The sequence below is a fragment of the Oenanthe melanoleuca genome, chromosome 2, assembly GCF_029582105.1.
Source record: "Oenanthe melanoleuca isolate GR-GAL-2019-014 chromosome 2, OMel1.0, whole genome shotgun sequence".
Classification (NCBI taxonomy): domain Eukaryota; kingdom Metazoa; phylum Chordata; class Aves; order Passeriformes; family Muscicapidae; genus Oenanthe; species Oenanthe melanoleuca.
Window position 1 is genome coordinate 50,699,176 of NC_079335.1, and position 19,996 is coordinate 50,719,171.

The 19,996-nt window shown below is 39.7% G+C and overlaps 1 protein-coding gene across 10 annotated transcripts in view; it reads right to left on the bottom strand.

Annotated features, from left to right (window-relative positions):
* Positions 1-1,046: 1,046 nt before the first annotated feature.
* PPP4R1 (protein phosphatase 4 regulatory subunit 1) overlaps positions 1,047-19,996 on the bottom strand; it is a 64,522-nt gene continuing 45,572 nt past the window's right edge. For all 10 annotated transcript variants that reach the window (XM_056483337.1, XM_056483336.1, XM_056483333.1 and 7 more), the window contains 9 exons: positions 13,528-13,703; positions 9,378-9,473; positions 7,919-8,104; positions 6,282-6,443; positions 5,598-5,698; positions 5,101-5,221; positions 4,865-4,999; positions 3,729-3,870; positions 1,047-2,130 (listed from right to left, as the gene is read on the bottom strand). In XM_056483337.1, the coding sequence (XP_056339312.1) occupies positions 1,967-2,130; positions 3,729-3,870; positions 4,865-4,999; positions 5,101-5,221; positions 5,598-5,698; positions 6,282-6,443; positions 7,919-8,104; positions 9,378-9,473; positions 13,528-13,703 (1,283 nt within the window). In that variant the 3' untranslated portion in view covers positions 1,047-1,966. The remainder of the gene's footprint in view (positions 2,131-3,728; positions 3,871-4,864; positions 5,000-5,100; positions 5,222-5,597; positions 5,699-6,281; positions 6,444-7,918; positions 8,105-9,377; positions 9,474-13,527; positions 13,704-19,996) is intronic.

Consider the following 19,996-nt stretch of genomic DNA (forward strand, 5'->3'; position numbering starts at 1 on the left):
TGGGAATCATCTGGTCTGGGAAAAGATGAGTCACTTTCAGGTGCTCTCCTTAGGGCAGCAAGGAGAGCTGCACTGCTCCCTGCTTCCACACAGCCTGCTGCCATCCACAGCACTGTCACCCTGCTGAGTCCTCCAGGAATTTTGCCAATTTTGAAAAGAAAAAGGGACATGCATGGAAAAAAATATAAATATATATATTTATTTTTATATATATATATAAAATCCACACCAAAAAAAGCAGATGAAAACCATGCACCTACAAAAAGTAATTAATAAAGCAATTCCACAAAAATCCTCAAGCCTAAAAGAAAAAAACCCTGCAATTTAAACAATTAAACCTACCCGAAACCCACCACACTTCAAGGCAGAGTGAGATGACTCTGAATCTTAACCACCTTCATGGCTGTGATAAGGAGTACAAAAACAGCCTCTGAGGAGCAAACAGCAACTTTCTGTTTACAAGAGAATAAACTGCAGAATAATCTATTTTCCCAAAAAACAGGAGATGAAAAAAAGATATCCCCCTAAGGCTCAGCTGCCAGGGCATCAGGTACCAGACTGATAAGTGAAAATGTTCTGCTAAAATACATCAAAGATAAGCTGCCACAGCCATTTCTATCTCCTCAGGGAAAAAAAACTTCACACACTTTGGATTCCTCAGGCTGGAATAAAGGTGATTTAAGGAAGTTGTCCCTGGAAGACACACAAAAGATACTGGATCAGTAATTTTAAATGAGAGGAAAGGAAAGCAGTCAATGGATTGTAGGCAGGTTAAGGGCAGTTTGAACTCACAGTTTTCTGTAAATCTGACTGAGGTGGTGTTCAGACTTACTTCCAGCCAAGATGTCATTTCACACTGGAAGCAACAGGTTCCCAAACAAAAGGGACATTTGGAAGAATCCAGCAAAACCTCAACAACATAGTCAAAGTAAATCTGTGCTGCAGCATATTCCATCTCAAAATGCAGAATTCTTCATGGTCATTAAGCAAACCCCTTGCCCCTGAAATAGCCACCAAAGTGTAGAAAACTGAAAGAAAAACTCCACTTAAATTTCAAACTTGTTTTTTTAATGTCTTAAAAAGGTCACAAGATTTCTTTCAATCTTATTAATAAATTTTATTTGGACAAGTAGAGAACAACTTGTATCACAACAGCTTTTAAACAACATGATTAAAGACTGCAGCACTCCAAGGAGGCTCACAGATATGTACAGTATGTGAAGAAAAAAGTTGCACCTTCAGAGCTGATCATGATCAAGTTAAAAATACCTGACTTAAAGTACATGTGCTAATAAATTTCCTTTAGGTCATGACCAGCATGAAAATAATTAGGACACAGGTACTCAGCAAAGTTTTCTGCTAATGGGTACAGCAATATGCTGCATTTAAGGATTAAAATCAGATTCTAGTTTAGTGTTAGCACTGAGCCCTTAAGAGAAATCCAAATTTCTACTTTTTCCATTTACAAACATCAAAGCTATTCCCACTTAAGGGTGTGCCCAGCTGCACACAAATCAAGTCCTTGACTGATAAAAACTTTAGGCTAATACTGGAGGTCTCAGTCCCTGTACAAACTCACCTCTCTGGCCATCCCGCCTAACAGCTGCTACAGAAAATACTTGCTAAGTTAACTCCTCAGGAGAAACAATGCAGGTCTCTGGAAATCATCACATCCTTTCTACAATGAAAATGATCTGCCAATTCAAGTTTCATTTGTTCAGGAAGACAGAAGATTTAAGGCTTCGGTGGCAAAAATAATCCTCTGAGCAGTGTTTTCTAAAGTCAAGCTGACACAGGTATGCTTACTTTGCCTTGACTTAAAATCCCTGGTTATCAGGTTTAGATAACATCCACCTGTAAATCTGGCAAGAAATCCCTCCTTCCAAAGAGGTTGCTCTAAATCAACCATTTTAGAAGCATTTGAGGATAGCTCAATTTTTTTTTTAATTATAGCAACATTCAGAACTTAGTAAGTTGATGAAGCAGTGCTCATGGCATCATCTGCAATTTTGGTACTGGCAGGGTGGATGCTTGCAAAATACTTGACATCACTGTCACCATCCATTTGAAGAGCCATAATTGTTTGTTCCACAGCTTCTTGGTGAGAGTTGGCAGAATTCAGGAAATACTCTGTAAGAGAAAATGCACAAAACTTAGGGGAAGAAAGGACAGCAGATTCTTCAATGCTAACCTCAGGGTATCCTGTGAGATACAAAATTTCAGAGGACAGTGCACTCTTACAGTCCATCTGAGAAGGCACACAAGACACTTCCAAATGTATCTATGAATTCACTTTTAAAAAAATCATTCCATGTTTCACAGCACAGTTGCTCTAATGATGCTGTTCAAGTACAGGATTTCTACAGCCCTTCAGTATAACAGGGTGACAAACTCTATGGCCAAAGAAAAAGGAAAAGCCTGGAAGCAACTCCAGATAAGAGTGCTCGTATTTGTGACAGAGGAAAGATACCATCAACCCATGGCTGTGCCACTCCATTTCCCTGCCAGCCTTGCCAAGTAATTATCAGACAGAGCTAAGATAACATGAAATAAGAGTGGAAGAAGTTCCAGCATTTGACAGTTTTGATGAACAACAGAATAAAAGGTGCATAAAAGCAGTGTAACTACCAATGGCTCACAGGAAAATTAGTTCAAATCTGAAGTTTAAAAACTCCTGAATTGATTTTCTAAATCTGCCTTTCCCGATCTATCCACCCTGCCTAATCATACACAGAACACCTGTGAAGCACAGACTACCTGTGCCTTAAGCTTACGTAGTGGCAATGCAGAATGGAGGTGCCACATCCACGTGGGGGACACAAAAACACCAAAGCCACACGAGAGCAGGGAAACAGTGACATCCTTGGCACAGTTAACAGAGGATAAACCACTGCCCATTAGCTGATCCATCTCAACTGTCTCCATATGCTTCCTCAGAGTCAGCATGCACAAGGCAGCTCCCAACATCCCAGTGCCCTCTCTGCTGGCATCCTTGGCAGTCCTCAAGCCACTGCACGGTGCTGAGAGTGGGAGTGACCAGAAGTGGATGAAGTATTCCAAGCATGGGCACTCTGCTGTTTTACAAAATAGCCCAATACTTCTAATGCTGTTTTCCATTACAGTGCTTTGGACTCCAAGAACTGCTGACTCCTCTGGCACCTGTGATGTGCAGAGATGCCTTCCTAAGCACAGTCTGCAGTTTGAGATCTGCATGTCTTATTTCCCTGAAGAGAATCCAGAGAAGCTTTCTTCCCACTGCTGCCATAAAATATAAAGCCCAAACAACATCATCTCCCCCAGTGGGAAAACAAATGCTGGTTTGCATTTTTATATTTTTTTTCTTTCTTATTCTTATTACACGGAACATCAACTTTGTTTTTTTAACTAGACAAAGGGCACTGTTTAACAACATCAGAGTTGCTAGTTGCTCACTTGTGCTTTCTGATGGCACCTTTATGAAGTAGCTCACTCATGGAAAATGAGTTAAAAAAACCAAAAGAACAGGCTGGCACATAAGCAAGAACTCATTTCCTCAGCATTACACAACAGCAGTTCGGATATCACAACACGGTCATGGCTTTATGTCAGCCAAGGCAACATCTCACACCAAAGAGATGGTAAAAGCAACCCACATCTGATGGTGTTTCTTCTTTCCCAGCTGAATTAAGGAAAACTGAGGGACAAAAAAACCCTGCAGTCAGCCCATTGCAACTCCTTCTGCCACTTACCTTTCTCCAAAAGGGTTTGCTTCAATGTTTTTGCGAGCAGGACTCGAACATTTGGAACCTTGTCAGATGCCAAGTGTAGTAAGTGTGGCAACAGATGCTCAGCAAACTGGTCCATGGGCAGGCAGTCATCTTCAATGACAGTCTGGCAGGAACACAGAGGCCATTTCATTAAATTTCAGCACAGAGAGGATGAAATCTCAACACAAAATCAGAGCTAACAGATCTTATTACCTTCATGGCACCTATGCAGTAGGTAATGCCCACAAAGTTTTAACATACAGTACAGCACTTTCTAGCACAAACTCAGACACAATCAAACACACTAGAGTTAAGAAAATACAGGCTCATTTAGAAGCCTGCTTTATTTTATATGAAATCTGGAACTCCCCTTTTCCCCTGCTTTTTTTTTTAATCATTGTACCAACTTGAAAACAGGTGAGAAAAGCAGACAACCTTTTCAATCCTTCTCACAGTTAATTTAGTCTTTGTTTAAACTAGATACTATATTGAGAGAAAGATGGTTCATCTCAACGAACATCTCTTATACCAGAACATATTTCTCTAAATAAGCTCAAAGCTCACATTTCTCCAAACACTTAAAAGAACTGTCCACCTGGGCAGCAGCCATGGTGGCTCCCAGTCTGCATCTCTGCTACACCTCCAAATTTGGCCATTTCCTTGGGATCTCAGCTAGTTTCAACTCCTGTTTGTTTTGTTAAGAATGCATCGGCTTTGACCAAGCTGGCTAAAGAGGTACAGGCAGCACCTACTTGATTTCTAAAATTTATTATACAAATCTCACTTCATGCTGAGCAAACAAAGCAGCTTCCCAACTCAGAGATTATTTTGCTACACTTGTGCTTTATATTCAATATCAGATTTGATGACATGGTGCTAATAAGCTGAGCTAATGATGCATTCAAGTTCATCTATGGAGAAATAGAGAAAAAAAACAGCCAGGAAATTATTCTCTTGGAAACAAAGTTCTCAAATATTCACCAGTATAGTGTCAGTAGACAGCTGGAGAGTTCCAGTCTCCTTAGTTCAGATCACCACCACCCCCCAAACAAAAACAAACAAATAACAAACAAACCAACCTCCCCAATACCCCCAGAATATAAATGAAGACATTTCACCTGGCAAATAAAGACAAAAGTCTGCCGACCAGACCATTTGTGGCATCTACAGAACTTTTCAACAAGTTCATTCATGAGGTCTACCACGAACGTTGGTGTTGAAGCCATGTACAGCTTTTTTACCATTTCACTAACCTTGAAGAAATGAGAACAAAAAAAAAAAGTAAATACAAAAATGACTCCTAACCACCACCACTCAGAAATCTGACATCCTAAATTGATTTAGATTGCTTTACCAGCTTGTAGGAGATCCAGCGGACAGAGGACACCTTGTCTGCACAGAGGCTGAAAGCAATAGGTCGCAGGTAGTCATAGATGTCCCTGGCACTGTACAGGTCCAGAAGCAAAATCAGCTGCCTACAAGATGGAAGAAGAACCAAAGAGAGTACATCACAGTAAGAAAAAATGCAGCTTACTGAGTACCATCATTTATATGGCAATAGTTACCAATATGCAATGTGGCCATAATGAAGTTACTGGGAAGCACAAAATCTTCTGTTTTTCTGTGCCATCAGCTTGACTGTGGGTCTCTTGCAAATATTAAACTGCCACTTATTCACAAAATGACAATACAACTAATATGAATTTTTAAGCAAGGGGGATATGTAGAGGAGAAGGACCATCTACTAATCAAAAATGAAATTAAGAATATCACTGCAAAACATCTATTATCCGATTTTCGCATTTTTAAATATCCACAACAATAAAAAAAATAATTCAGAAAACCACATACTCAGCCAGCTCAGCACGGAAACGCCAGTTCCTGCTGTTATCAGTCACCAGGAATTCCTGAAGCTGATAAAGATACTCCCGTCTTTTGTCAACATGAAGAAGCTGTAACAGTAAATACAAACTTACATAAAGAACTGCAGGCTACAATCAGCAGGTAGAACAAGAGCTTTAAATGTAACTAATGAAACACTTTTTTATTTTAAAAAACCTTAAATCTTTAGCAATAGTGTTGCTTTCCTGGACTAAACCCTGTAATGCTTAAGACTGTAAAATCACACGGGCCACTACTGAAAGGAAAATGTGATGAGTCTCTCCTTTTTTTCTCTGAGAAAGGAGGCGTAAACAGAAAAGATAGTTTTAGAATTTCTGTCCCTCAGCTTCAGAAATGAGGCAGTTACAGTGAAACTTCTACAGAAATTTGACAAGTAAGTTGTGTAGGCAGATCAGACCCCTCAAAGAAACAAAACCCCCCAACCCATTCATATACTGAATAAACATGAACAAAGTTCTTCAGAGAAAAAAAAGTAGAAGCAACACAGATCTCCTGCAACATATATTCCAGTATTCAACAGATATCTGCAGAGATTCCCAGAGTTACATGGGTGTTATGCTAAAAAGCAGGTGCATGCAAAGAAATGAAGCAAAATCTATTACTTCACTTGACCAGAGCAGAACAAAGACATACCTTCAGGAAGTCATGCAGGTGCTTAAGCACACCTATCCTCACTTCATCTAGGTCCTTCAAAAAGCCATTGAAGACAGGAACCAAATCTCCAGCTGTAAGCTGGTCTCCAAGGATGACAGCAAGTTCATGGATAGAAAACGCCAGCGTCCGCCGAACCTTCCACTGCAACATAAATAAATCAGTGTGATTGATCCAAAGTGCTCCATTGAACCTGAGGGTCGGTATCCGAGCTAGACTCCCAGCAAATTCCACTACTTACAAATATCTCTACAGTGTGTCTCATGTAACAACTAAAAATTACACTGGAAATTTTAAATTAAAAAAAAAACAAACAAAGGAAAACGGAAGAGAAGACAAAGTATCATTTCTTCCACCTGAATATCAGGGAACTATCCAAATATAAGTCATCAAAATATTTTAATCTTCCAGGTGCCAGGAAGCAAAATAGTATTCCTGACATCAGTGCTCTTGCACACATTACTTTTTGCTTTAAATTCTTTTGCATAAATTAGTTTCGTGCTCTCACTCTCTTGTTCTGTTTTTAATATTAAATGAGTAAGATACATATCCCATAATATTTCAGCTGGGACATTATGGCTTCCATAATAGGTAAAGTTTCTTCCACACTTAGTGCCCAGCAGTCCAAGGACCAACGGAGTTTTCAAACACTCTAAATTGAAGGCACATTGTTTAATTTGAGTAATTATTTCAAGTAAGTATTTTAAAAATAAAAGAGTGTTTATTCTTCAGCCAGCACCTTCCAATTAGCATGGGCAGTGTTCCTTTGCCCTGGTTTGGTGATCCAATCTTAATTCAGATTAGACTGGTGATAAATACTGGACACTTCTGAACACAGGGTAATTTGTTTTTACTTATGTTTTAAATTTATTAGATGGTTTTTTTTAATGGCTGTAAAGGAGCCTGGAAAACATGAGCAATAGCCATGTATAAAATTACACTATGCATCACTGAGAACTGCTGCTCTGACAGAGCAAGCAGCAAGTTCAAGAGAGGTGAAACAGTCTGAGAATATTTTAAAAAACAAAAAGAGCATCTCCAAAAAAGGAAACAGAGGAGGTCTGGGAAACAACTGTAAACCGACAGCAAAATGCAAAAGGCTCCTTACCACCTGACAACAAGGAAAATGCTGCTATTTCCAGGATTTGTTTCTAAAGCAGCAGTGCTGCTGCATGGTGATAACCATGTTATTCCTGTATGACTAACTGCATGTGGCACCAAGGCCTGGTGTGAGGCTGACTCACTGAGCTCCAGCCATGCCTGCAGGGGCATGTCTGCTCACACAGCAGCACGGCCCAAATTCTCAAACCTAGGAGACTCCCAGACACTGCCATAAGATCTCAAGCATGCACAGAAATGGAAAATCTCTCCTCACTGTCCTACTGGAGATCCATCTCCCACTCTAACCAGCCCATTTCTCTACTACCTGAGCACCACACACCCCCTGCTTCCTCTGAAACAACCACTATGCCTTCATTCCTTATAGGATAACACCAGCAACGGAAGGCTGTACAAAGCAAAGCAGTCCACCATCCATTAAACAAGACAAATCACTACAGAAGTTCCAACCAGTCTTTGCCACATCACAGGATTTCAGAGTGTCCACTGCTCCAGCTCACCTGCATGTCAGATGCCAGAGTCTCGTAGGTGTCTTTCAAGCAGTGCCAGTTCTGCCTGCCCAGGGTCAGTGCCACGCCGGGCAGGCTGTAGGCGCAGTGCTTGGCAATCTCAGTGTCGACTGTTTGTGCGCGGGACGGATCAGTCATGGACAAATACTGATCCAGCAAGGCCTGAGGTACAACATCCTGCAGCAAGAGAAAGGCAGAGCAGCCACACTGTTTTCACTTACTCCTCATAAGGCTCACTGTAATTCCAGGGCACCCTTTTTTCCCACTTTTTTTTCCCCACAACTATAAAGTATTATTTAATTACAATGTCTTAATAAAGGCACAACCCTTTTCTATCTGCAAAGTTCCACCAAAAGGCTCCAAAGAAACAATAACATGACTGGGGGCTATCTCAAAATATACAGACCAACATAAGAGAGAAGCAAGTGGATCAGTCTTCTTAGGGAGTCCAGGAAATGGAAAGACTGCATTCTACCTTTCTGCAAATATTCAGGCTCACGTGAGTTGCAAATTGGCCATTTTATGTCATCCATAAAGACAGGAGGAACAACAAATTATGCGACTTGCTGAAAAAAACCTTTCCTAAATCTCTCAAAATCTTGAGAAGGTGAAGAAAACTAAATTAAAATGCCTTGGGGAGGCAGGGAAGGGGAGGGAGCAGAGTACAATGTGTTCAGTATTGCTTCCAAACTCCTTGAACAGTCAATAGGGAAGAAGAGGCTTCTCCAGTGACAAAGAGATCTCTGGTGAAGACCAATCCTTCTGTCCACTGAGGACTTAAAGCACTGAACCAAAATTCTCTGAAAATCTCTTTGCGCCAACATCACTACTGCCTTTGCTTCAGCTGTGCCAGGGACTGACTCTGTTAAGGGGTGCACAAGAGCATTTTCCTAACACAGCTCTACTAAGAACAAGCGAGGGCTGAGGTTTCCACTCAAGGAATCACACTGATACACAGTGGCAATGTAATCCTGGACTATGGAACAGCTAACATTCAATTCCTTTTGGAAAAAATACCAGAGGCAGTTCTAGCTTAATGAAATGCTCTCAAAACCATTCTGCAAAAAGCTATCAAGGGGTGGGGGTGCTTTCTCTCAAAACATGCAATTAAAAAAACATCCTGTTTCCTCAATAACCTAATTCCCAGCGTGGTTTCTATAGAAAAATAAACCAAATGAAACAGAGCCTGAAGATCTATGACAACTGTTATCTCATGTCAAAATAATATTGTCATCTCTCATGCATAAATGTAACAGCAACTGTTAAATGAAGCCATTAATGCTGGAAACAAGGAGTATTTTAAAACTACTTAATTAAAAGGTATTTAATAGAAACTATATTATGTCAGAAATGACTGAATGAAAAAGGGGATAAAGGAAATCCCCGTATACATTAGAAAATTTTCACTTATCTGCAACATATAAGAAAACCAGAAGTCGCTGTCATTTACCTGTACTTTGGATTTTCTTTCTTCTTCAGGGCTGAAACTACTGTTGGTACTCAAATCTGAATCATTATGAATATAGTGAAGTGTAGAATCCATACTCTGTGAAAAAAAAGAAAATAAAAGGTCAAACAAAACACACTCTAAGATTAAACACAAAATAAGTACCAACATCAAGAAGTGCCTTCCTTGCCTCTGAGTCTATTTCTTAGATTAAAGGAATACATGTTTTAATATCAAATACAATTTTGCTGCAGCCCAAAATCAAAAGCTCTACAAGATAAATCTGCTTTCAATTTCAAACAGAAGCTCCTCTTACTCTGCTCCATTTTGGTTCTTATGGAATGAGAATCACAGGAGAGGAGTACCTTTGAGACTGCATTAATATAACCAACATATGGGTCCCATTGCTTCTCCCCAAATGGAAAATGAGAAAACACCTGTAGATGATTTTGCTGGATTTGTTGCTTTGGATTTGTGCTAGAAAAAGGTCAAAACAAAGCCACCCTCACACTGAAGAGTAGAATCTGATGAGACTCATGCTGTTGTAGCTTTCCTGGGGGTGATAATTCTATAATCTTCTCTGGATAAGTCTCACCTTATAAAACTGAGTCCTACTTGGTCTCAGCTGCTGGCAAGAGTCATCACATCTCTCAGCAGTCCTATTAAAATAATTTTCAGCAATCATTTTAGCACCCTGGCTAGACATCTGGGCCTTGAGGATAAGGGCTGAGATGCTATTTGAGAACAGTGGCAGAGGTGTGATGGGCTGCAATGAACTGTGTTGCTGGGGGGTGCAGCACCGAGGCTTTGGTTACAAGTGCAGCTCCCCAAATACAATGGGCTTTGTGTAAAAAACCATGAATTTAAAGCAGTACGTGATGAATATCTGAAAAGCAGATCAGGCTGCTGTGTGGTACAACAGGACAAAGACATTTTTGCTAGATTTGAGCCAAGGTATCTATCTATTCATATATGCTACAGGGGGAGCTCCTAGGATCAACACAAACAACAAGAATATGCCTACTTCCACCAGCTGTTCAGATCGTTTTGACAATGAGAATTTTCCAGCAAACTACAAACTTCTTCAAGAAAAAGCCTCCAGGATACAATCTGTCTTCCATGGTTTGACTTCAGACAGTTGCTTTTTCCTTTTCCATGAGCTGCTTTCATCTGAGCACTGGGCTGTAATTTTAGCTGCTGAGGTATAATTACAGGTGATAAAGAACAGGCAGAGCTGTGAGACAATTGCTTATCTCTGGCACAGCAGTCCATGTCACCTGCCAGGCTCAGGAAGCAGTAGCAAGAAGGTAGTAAAGAGCCAAGGAAAGAACAGCTTTGCAAGCAACTCCGTAACTAAATGTATCCAGCAGCACACAGCTCCAACTATAAAACCTCCGGAGGCTCTGTAAACTATCTCTGCAGGATTTTTAGTTTGACAGTCAATTCCTCCTTCACTCTTTTTCAGCCTTTTGTTTGTTTGGGGATTTTTTCCCCTTGAAAAAGAGATTACTTGCAGCATTGCCAGTCACCAGCTTTGATGTCTTGCAAATCAAGGAATTCTGAGGCAGTCAGCACACTCTAGCCACAGTGCTTTCCATGAATTGCCAGTTTGCATGGGACCCAGAGGTTAGTCATCCATTCTGTTACAATAAAAATGAAAGGACTCCATCTTACATTCCCTGCTACCTCAGTTACAAAAGCTTAAGCTTAAAAAAATCATACTTTATGGATTGAACTAAGTCAAACAACTGAATATAATGGAGGGTGTCACAGATGGGAATGCTTTTACCCAGCCACTTTTAAAGTCAAATATGCATTCCAGAGAGGAAGAGCTTCAGTAGAGAAGAACGACAGCCATCAATCAGTATTTAGGTTATGCAGTATCTCTATCCCTGAAAATTCCATCTGTACTTCTTCCATGCACACACCAAACTGAGCATTGCAGAGAGCCTGGATATGAAAATTCAGAGGGTTTAGCCTGAAAGCTTCTTGTGTACCAAATGCAAAAGCTTCCCTTGGCTGTGTAACAAGAGCTCCAAGGGTTGTGCTACCAGGATCTCTGCTCTGTGTCAAGGGTTGCACACCAGGACAGGTGGTGCTGGTGTTTCCTGACAGGGCAACTGGCCCAAACAAAGAAGAGGCCAGTGTCAGGGGTCCATCTCCTCCTGGAATCCATCCTATTCTTAGAGAGAGCCAGACAGGAGTCGGAACGTTTTAGCCCAGTTTCCTTTCTCCCTCTACCGCCAAATAAAAACAGACTCCAGTACCCATTCCCTTACAGAGAACATACAACCTAAAGAAAATAAAAACAAGTGCCTCTTGAGAAAAAATAAACACTACCCTCAACAAGCACGCTTCATCACGTCCCAAAAATCTTACTGGTCCATTCTGTTACACCATTTATTTTCATTTGAATAGAGAATCTCTCTTTAACATACAGCATTAACTCCTTCATGAGCCAATACAGTTGCCAAAGGAAAAGCAAACTGTGGTTTTGCTTAGTAATCTAGGTGCACAACTGTGCAGGCTGCATTCAAATACAAAATGCTGGAGAGTTTGATTTCTCTCAAATGTCTAGTACCACAAAGTATCATAGCACCCACTGACACTCTGCTATGCTGAGACTTAAAAAACCCAAGAAAAGACAAAAAGAAAAAAAATCACCACAACAACAGAACCCCCATGAAACTAAAAAACCTGAACAACCACCTGTGAAAATCAGGTCTCTTCACTGCTAGGGGCAACAGGCTACCTGCTCAACAGCTTGATCACAGCTTGATTGCCAGAATTCTAGGTCACCTCTATAATATCCACTCGCTTGTAAAACGAGGACTTGACTCAGTGCCAGTAACAAACAAGAACTGACAGATTAAGAGCATCCTTTTAAAGCATAAAGCTGAAAGATGCTAAATCAACATATACCAGCTATATGACTGGTTCTTAAATTTTCTATCAGCACTATACTCTGTATACAAAAACATAAAAAGCAGGACAGGTCCCTCTGAACACCCTCACCAACCCCCAAAATTCTTAAGAATGGAAGATAAATGTATGGTGACATTTTAGGTTAGCATTAGAAAGAAAAGATCCTATAATAAAAAGAGCATATTGAGTCTGACATAAAGGAATTGGGGGCAAGCTGGCGTTTTTGAAACAAACCACTTTTGTAGAGTTAAATTAGGATTGTGTATAATCAGCAGTATCCAAGTAAATGTCACATTCCTGAACTCCTCATACGTTTTTGGTAATCCAACAGCTTAGAGAAAAAGTTAATTAAATGTCATCAAGAAACACTGCCCTAACTAAAGAAGGATGAAAATGTTTGCACTGAACTGATATTAACTTCTAGACATTTCAAAGATGTTCAGATGAAATTGTGGAAAACACAATTTCAGTAGTATGATTCAACAAATCACTTGCTCTGGTTTTATGGAGCCTATTTTGGATCCATTGCTTTCTGCAACAGCAACAGCATTTAATACAATCTGAGCTTGTGGCATTAAGTGCAGTGAATGCAGTGGGTTTGGCCTGACGCAGCAACAAACAGAAAAGAGTATCAAATGCCAGAACTACAGTCAGGCAGGGAATAGGGACAGGACTGAAGAAGTAAGTGCAAAAAACTTCAAGATGTTCCTGATTGCTAGAATAACTCTCTCTTTCAGCAATCCACACAACATCCCAATTGCAGGTCCTGAACTTCTCTGATGCAGACCAGCAAACCACAATAAATCAATTCAACAGAGAGCAAAGGGAGCAAAGTATCTCCTTTTCCAGATTCAGGGAGGGACACTGGAGAAGAAGATTCACTCATCATCAGCAGGGGCTCTGTTTTAAGCAAGGCAATTTCACATTAATAAAATGTCGGATCATTTAAACATCTTCAAATGTAACAGTCACAACAGAGATTTTAACAGAAACAGCTTCAAGAATTTAGATGGACAAGCACAGAACTGGCAAAACAAAGACACCCAACACAACTCATTTTATTTTAGTAGCTAGTACTTCAATACCATCCAACAAAAGGGAATACCACACCTGCCAAAAGTAGAAAGCATTTGTTTGCAACCCTCACATGAATGCGAATTACAGCTCTGTTACTGGAGCCCTGGAAAACATAATGGGAAAAAAATAAAAGTACAAAACTCCTTCTTACCTCAACAGTGTCACCAATTAAAGGCACAATATCACCCAGTATAGGCTTAAAACTTTGCTGGTCATTGATGGTTAGTTCAGTCTGTGAATCTGTTCCCTTGCCAACACTAGCCATTGTCACTTCTTGTGGATCCAAACTGGATGCTCTGAGTGCAGCAGACAACACCTCCACTTGTGCTGCAGTACATGAAAGAGAAATACATGAGAGGCTAAACTGCAAAAAAACACTTTCAGCAACTCCACAGATCAGCTTTTAGACAGAGACTAATTAACTGAATGACAGCAGGAAAGACCACAGGAAAGGTACCAACTCAAGATCATTAGCTGTTGGTAAATCCCAAACTAGAGACCAAATAAGTGCTAGATTAACACCCCTATCTTTTCCTAGGGTACTCAACCAAACCACAGTTCAGTGAAATTTCTACCTAAAGCTAAAATAAACAAACAAATCCCATAACCCAAGAGGAATAAGGAGACTACTGTTATAGCAGGATCGGTTCTTTAACAATTTTAGTAAATATTAATGGTGCAAATGCTTTTTTGGGGGGCAGAACAGCCCATGAATATTAACTTACAGACTGGGCCATTTATGGGAGGTGAGATTAAGAGAAAGAGGGACAAAGTAATTCAAATAAAGATTGAGAACAGGTTTAGGAATGCACAAAGCATTTCAGTTCTGAGAGGCTGTTTCTCCGTCTATATATGTTCATTAAATTCTTACATTTTAAAAGCAACTCTAAAGCAAGATCTATATAGAAAGATGCCAGATCTGACTTCAGCCTCCTTGGATCCTCCAAACAAATAAGAAGGTTGTACTGTCTGATGTTCTCTCACTCATTAAAGAAGGCATTAGCACTTCATACTCTGTTATTCATGCTTTCCATCCTCTGTTTACTGCCCATTAGAAAAAGCTTTGTTGAGCAATGCTCCTTGGATATAGCCTGACCTGAGATCAGTTATCAGAGGCAATCTCAGCTGCAAGTGACACAGAATTCAATGCAGATTAATCTATCCTGCCACTCTCCTCCTCCACTTTTTTCCAAGAAGGCAAGGAGGAAAAATCTCTTCACTAATTAAATTTACCCAGCCATCCAAAGGTCTGCTCCTCATGGATTTTGTCTCTTCCAAGGTTTCTTACACATTCGTTGTGAAATTACATGACAAACCATATGCTTGTTTTTAATCCCATACTGCCATACTAAACTACAGAATTCTGAATTTCTCCCTCCAGCTTTTTGAATATGGTTGTTAACAAGAACTAAACAAAGAAAGTTGGACTCATCTGTAGATGTGAAATGCAACTGTTACAAGAAACAAAAATTGTTAACTCAGCAAAATCTGATATCAGAAGCCTTAGTAAAATCCAGCAAAAACTGGAAAACACACTGTGGTCTCACTGGTTTGTCTGTAGAGTCTGATGAGCAGGAATAAAGACAATCCTTTACAATACACCATACTAACTCTCTAATTGTGTCCAATATCTGATAAAATAACCCAAAGATATTCTTGCTGTATTACTGCATTTCTCAATAAGAAACGGGAAAGACACACTGTTAAAAACTAAAAAGTATAACCAACATTATACTAATACTTCCACTATAAAACATATAAAACCCACAGTGTAAATATATACAATATATAATTTACATATAAATTTATAAAAATAATAAATTTTACCATTTTTAAGATAAGAGACTGCTATAACCTTACTTTTCAAGTATTACTTCACTGACTTATGTACTTTAAGACCCTTTAAGACTATTTGAGAATCAAAAAGATCAAGATCAATAAATACCTCCAAAACTTAAATATTAAATAAATCACCCTCAAAACCAGGCAAAATAGGTGGCTATGCTAGGGCAAGAAAAGCTTGGCTTATTTTCATTTTGAGAAATCAAACAAGAAAATTAAAAATAATTTTATTCTGCTGCACATTAAGGTGACATTTTTCTTGAAGACCTCTTTCATGAGCAACAACTCAATGAAAAATGTGCATCTCTCTCACCTTCACTTAAAAGTCCAGAAAGCTTACCCTGACTAGGTAAATATATACTGCTTCCACACTGTTTATATATTTTCTGAAAAATCCACACAGAGCTCCAAAGATTACTTCCAGCAACAAAAGTATCTAGAGCAGTAATTGGGAATTTTCCCAGACCCATTCCCGATCAATGCCCTGCTGTCAGCCGGCACACCTGGACCACCCCTGCTTAGTGGCTTTAAGAGGGTGGAGACAACACCTGTGCTGGTTTCTTCTGCCTGCCCAGAAGAAATATTACAAAAATGTGCATTTCCTCAGCTTCTTGTCAATTCTACAACTCAAGATGTAGGCATGATGGAGAAGCCAAACTCCCAAGAATTTCACTGACTGGCAAGTGCCTTCTTTCTTTCAATCCTTATTTGTGACTTCAGTGCTGCCATTCACTGAAAGGTGGATGACCTGAAGTCCATAAACATCATAAGGTTCTAACTGAAAGAAGAGCCAAGCATTGCTGCTGCTCCTCATCTCTCATGAAGAGATTTCCTACTGACATGAGACAGGCCATGGTTTTCAGAAAATAATTTGAAATTCAAATAAAGGATAAGGCTCCTATTTCATAAAGGACAGAGAAATGCTTCAATAAGGGAATCTGCTGGCTAACCAGCTTTCACAACTACCAAAAGTAAAAACTGGAATGTAAAGGTCAGTTTTGCACACAGTACAGAACTCAGGTAACTGCATTGCTCACATAAAGTCAATGCTCACTGGATCTTAGACCATTAATTAACTCTTTCTTCACCTTTTGGTTCAGGTGAGATGTATTTTTAAACAAGAAAGTATTTACTCTTGGATACTGTACCTGCATCCTAAAATAATTGGTACAGTCTGTAAAATCTAAACCACATTTTATCTGGTCTTACTGAATTTCCTGGTTTTGAGGAGTCTCTGTCCTTTCAATAAACCTTACTGTTGTTTTCTGTTTCTCCTGATGTTTCACAAGAAGACATTGATGTTCCATTTTTTTTTCTTTTTCTTTTCTTTCTTTTTTCTAAAGGAGCTACCTTCCTTACCCTCACTTCTTACTCAGAGGCAAAAGCTATGGGCTGCAATAATGGTTATAGAGATGAAGTAACTGAAACACAAGAATAGAGTTTCTTCTCCACTTACTCCTCACCTGTTCCACTGACAACATATTTTAGACTTTTATTGCAGGCAGTGCCAGTAACCTAGCTTATAAACAGTTCTTTTAAAGGAATGGGATCAGTAGACCCCACATTTGGATTGGTTTGTTAGGTCTCATTCTGGCAAAGCAGCTATAACTGGCTTAAGCCACAGCTAGCCTCAGTAGACTGCAAATCAGGCTTCCTCTATTCCCCCAAATAATATTAAGGAAAGCTGACATTACATGATTTAGCCCTTTCTATATAGAATATAAGATAAAGCCAGTTGAAAAAAGTGTCTGTGGAAAGAAAAATAAAGAAATAAAAACATCTGAGGAAAGAAAAGCAATCTCTGAAAGAAGTGAAGAAAGCAACAGCCTCAAGGAACTGGAAAAATGTGACCTGAAAAAAGACCCTGTGGTAATTTTTAAAAAGCTGGCACACTTCACAGGAACGTGCAGGTTCCCATCTCCCAGTCTGAGACCTTCCAGATGTCTGGCCAGTGGATTGGAAAGGTACTTTTAACATTACTGGGATTACAATACCAGTGCTTCACTTTGCACAACCCATGTAGACCTGCTAGCCAGCAGTCTGCCTGTGAGAAGACAGGCTGTCTATCTCAGTTGCTGACTGCTCAACCACCTATTACGCACTCAGATTTATCACTCTGGCAATAAGCTAGTTCTGGAAGGAAAGCCCCAAGGTAAAGAGTGAGATTCAGGTGAAGCAGTTCATCCTTTTTTGAGAATGAGATTAGGGAAAAAAATATTCTATGATGGTTATACTATTATGGATTTCTGTTAAAAAATTGTTTTTGCTGGAGTTCTCATCAGTCTCCATGCCTTGAAGCAAAATCTAAGGCTCAAAACAGAAACTGCTCTACTGAGGTGCAATGCAGAAAACCCCAAACAAACCAATACCACCACCCTCAAAAAAAACCAAAACCAACACAAAACACCAAACCAAAACTGCTTAACCATGATCAGTGTGTATGTTTACTGTTAGTAAACCCTTAGTGTTTGGCATCCAAGACATCTGGAAGATGGGGATATGCACTGAACATGCCATAATCTAGGCTGCATGACCTGGTGATGACTTTCCTTCAACTCTTCCCATTGGCAGGGCACACTCAGGTACTCCTCAGATAAAAACTGAGTTATTCTTTCTCAATACTTCCGCTATAATGATGCAAGCAGGTGAGGGGAGAAGCAACTCATACAACATAGAAGTGTGAAATGAGATGTGAAGTAGAAGAATGCCAAACCCAGTAAGAAAAAAAATGAAAATAAAAAAGGAAATACGGGGTGGAAGACATGTGGAGAGGAGGGGACAGGGGTACAAAAGCAGAGTGGCTGCTAGGGATGAACATAAGAGTGCAAAGCAGAGGATGGGGGGAAGGAAGGAACAACAACAGCAAAAAAAAACCCACTAAGAACACCCCAACAAAACTGTATTTTTCTGACTCAGAAAGAATCACTGCTGGTTGAACTTCAACACCAAATCTCCACATCTGCCTCAGCTATCAGGGACTGGCTCTGAAACCAACCAGCAAAATATAAATCATCAATCTCCTCTGATTGAACAGTGAAGAACAGCACCTTATTACCATCACTAGATATTCTGCAGAGTCAAATAATAAAAATTCAGTGTGATCTTAAGAAACTTCAAAAACCCTGTGCCATTATGGTTCCACACAACAGGAATTCATTTTCTTCTCTTCTTCATAAATTAATAAAACATTTTAAAGAAAGAAAAAAAACACCAAACAATGAAAAACCTGAGTCAAGAGAAGGCTGCTGAATTTGCACAGTCAAGCATGGAGAGGCAAGGTACAGTCAGAGACAAGGTCATCTGAACAACTTCATCTTATTGACACATGCAAAACATCATACACCGCAGTCTCATTCCCAAACCACACTTCATCACTTCATCTTGTCATGCCTTCAGGATGCTTGGCCAATGTGCTAGAGAAGCCAGAAGATGTGTACCCATGGAAGCTCTCCAGTATGGCAGGCCTCCACTTACCCACCACAGAGAACACAGCATCTTCCACTCCCATCCCTTGGCTGGGAATGCAGCAATAAAGACAGGAGCACAGCATGGAAGCAGGAGTCCAGGACTTAGGTGACAGCAAGCCAATGAAGAAAATAAGTGCAAGAAAAAGATCACAGGGATTTAAAAAGAAATAAAGAGAGGAAAAAAAACCCTCCTAGCTTGCACAGTCATTGCTGTCAAAGCAAAGCCTACTCACACTACAAGACTCAAAAACATAATGGCCAGCTTTGCAGAGAGGGGAAGTGCAGGCAGGGAAAGACCTATGGACTATCTGGGACCAGGGCTGTTTGGCATGTATTTGTAAGCCATGTATACTGGAGACAAATCCGTGAAATTAAGTAGTTTCATAAAATTTCTATGAAAACAAATTAAGATAAGTTTTTGACTGTATATTTATACCATCAGTTTGTAACAACAGTTTCAGATCATATGAGTTTCAGTGCTATAAGCAAAGAGACAATCGGGGCTCTGATCTTCTAGATTACCCCCAGTGCAAGCCTACCTTTTGTCACGATTTAGGAAGTGTAAGATTCAAAAGACAGGCATTCAGTCAGCTCCTCAGAGACTAAAGTCTGGATATCTACCACTTCTATGTGTGCCACAGTGTGTGAGACAAGCATGCAAAATTAATACTACTTGCACTTTGTACTAAATTGAAACAGGTATGTTGTTAAATTCCAGCTTTTCAAGTGTTTAGACCAAATGATGAGAGTACAGGCAAGAGGAAGAAGAGTAGATTTAGGAGGAGTGTTTCATGGGGCTTCACTGCGCAGCCTTGACCAAGTCAGAGTGGGGAAACCCATGGTATTGACAACCTAGTAACAGTTTTCCTCTACTGAAATGCACAAATGTTGGTCAACAACTCTACAGAAAACCTCCTGACACTGGCAAGAGAACTACAAACAAACAAACAAACAAAAAGAATTCCAAAAACCTGCTCTGAAACAAGACATGAACACACATGATAAACAAACTTGTAACACAGGACAATTCTGGATGTATAACTACACGCTTACATGAACCACTGTAATTTATGTGTTAAGGTATGTTCTCTAACCATAGACAAAACAGTTTTACAAAATAAACCTTAACAGCAGTGCAAGCTTCTGCAGTTGGCTTCAGAGATGGGTTATATGAAGACTGAAGTCATTAGCAAGGGTGAAATTTTTTTCTTACCTCTTTCCTTAGTGCCCAAAGCACTCCTAAAGCAAAGTTTTATCTGCTGACTTCACAAGTGATTAAGTACAAAATGGATTTAAGAAAAGTTATTAGCA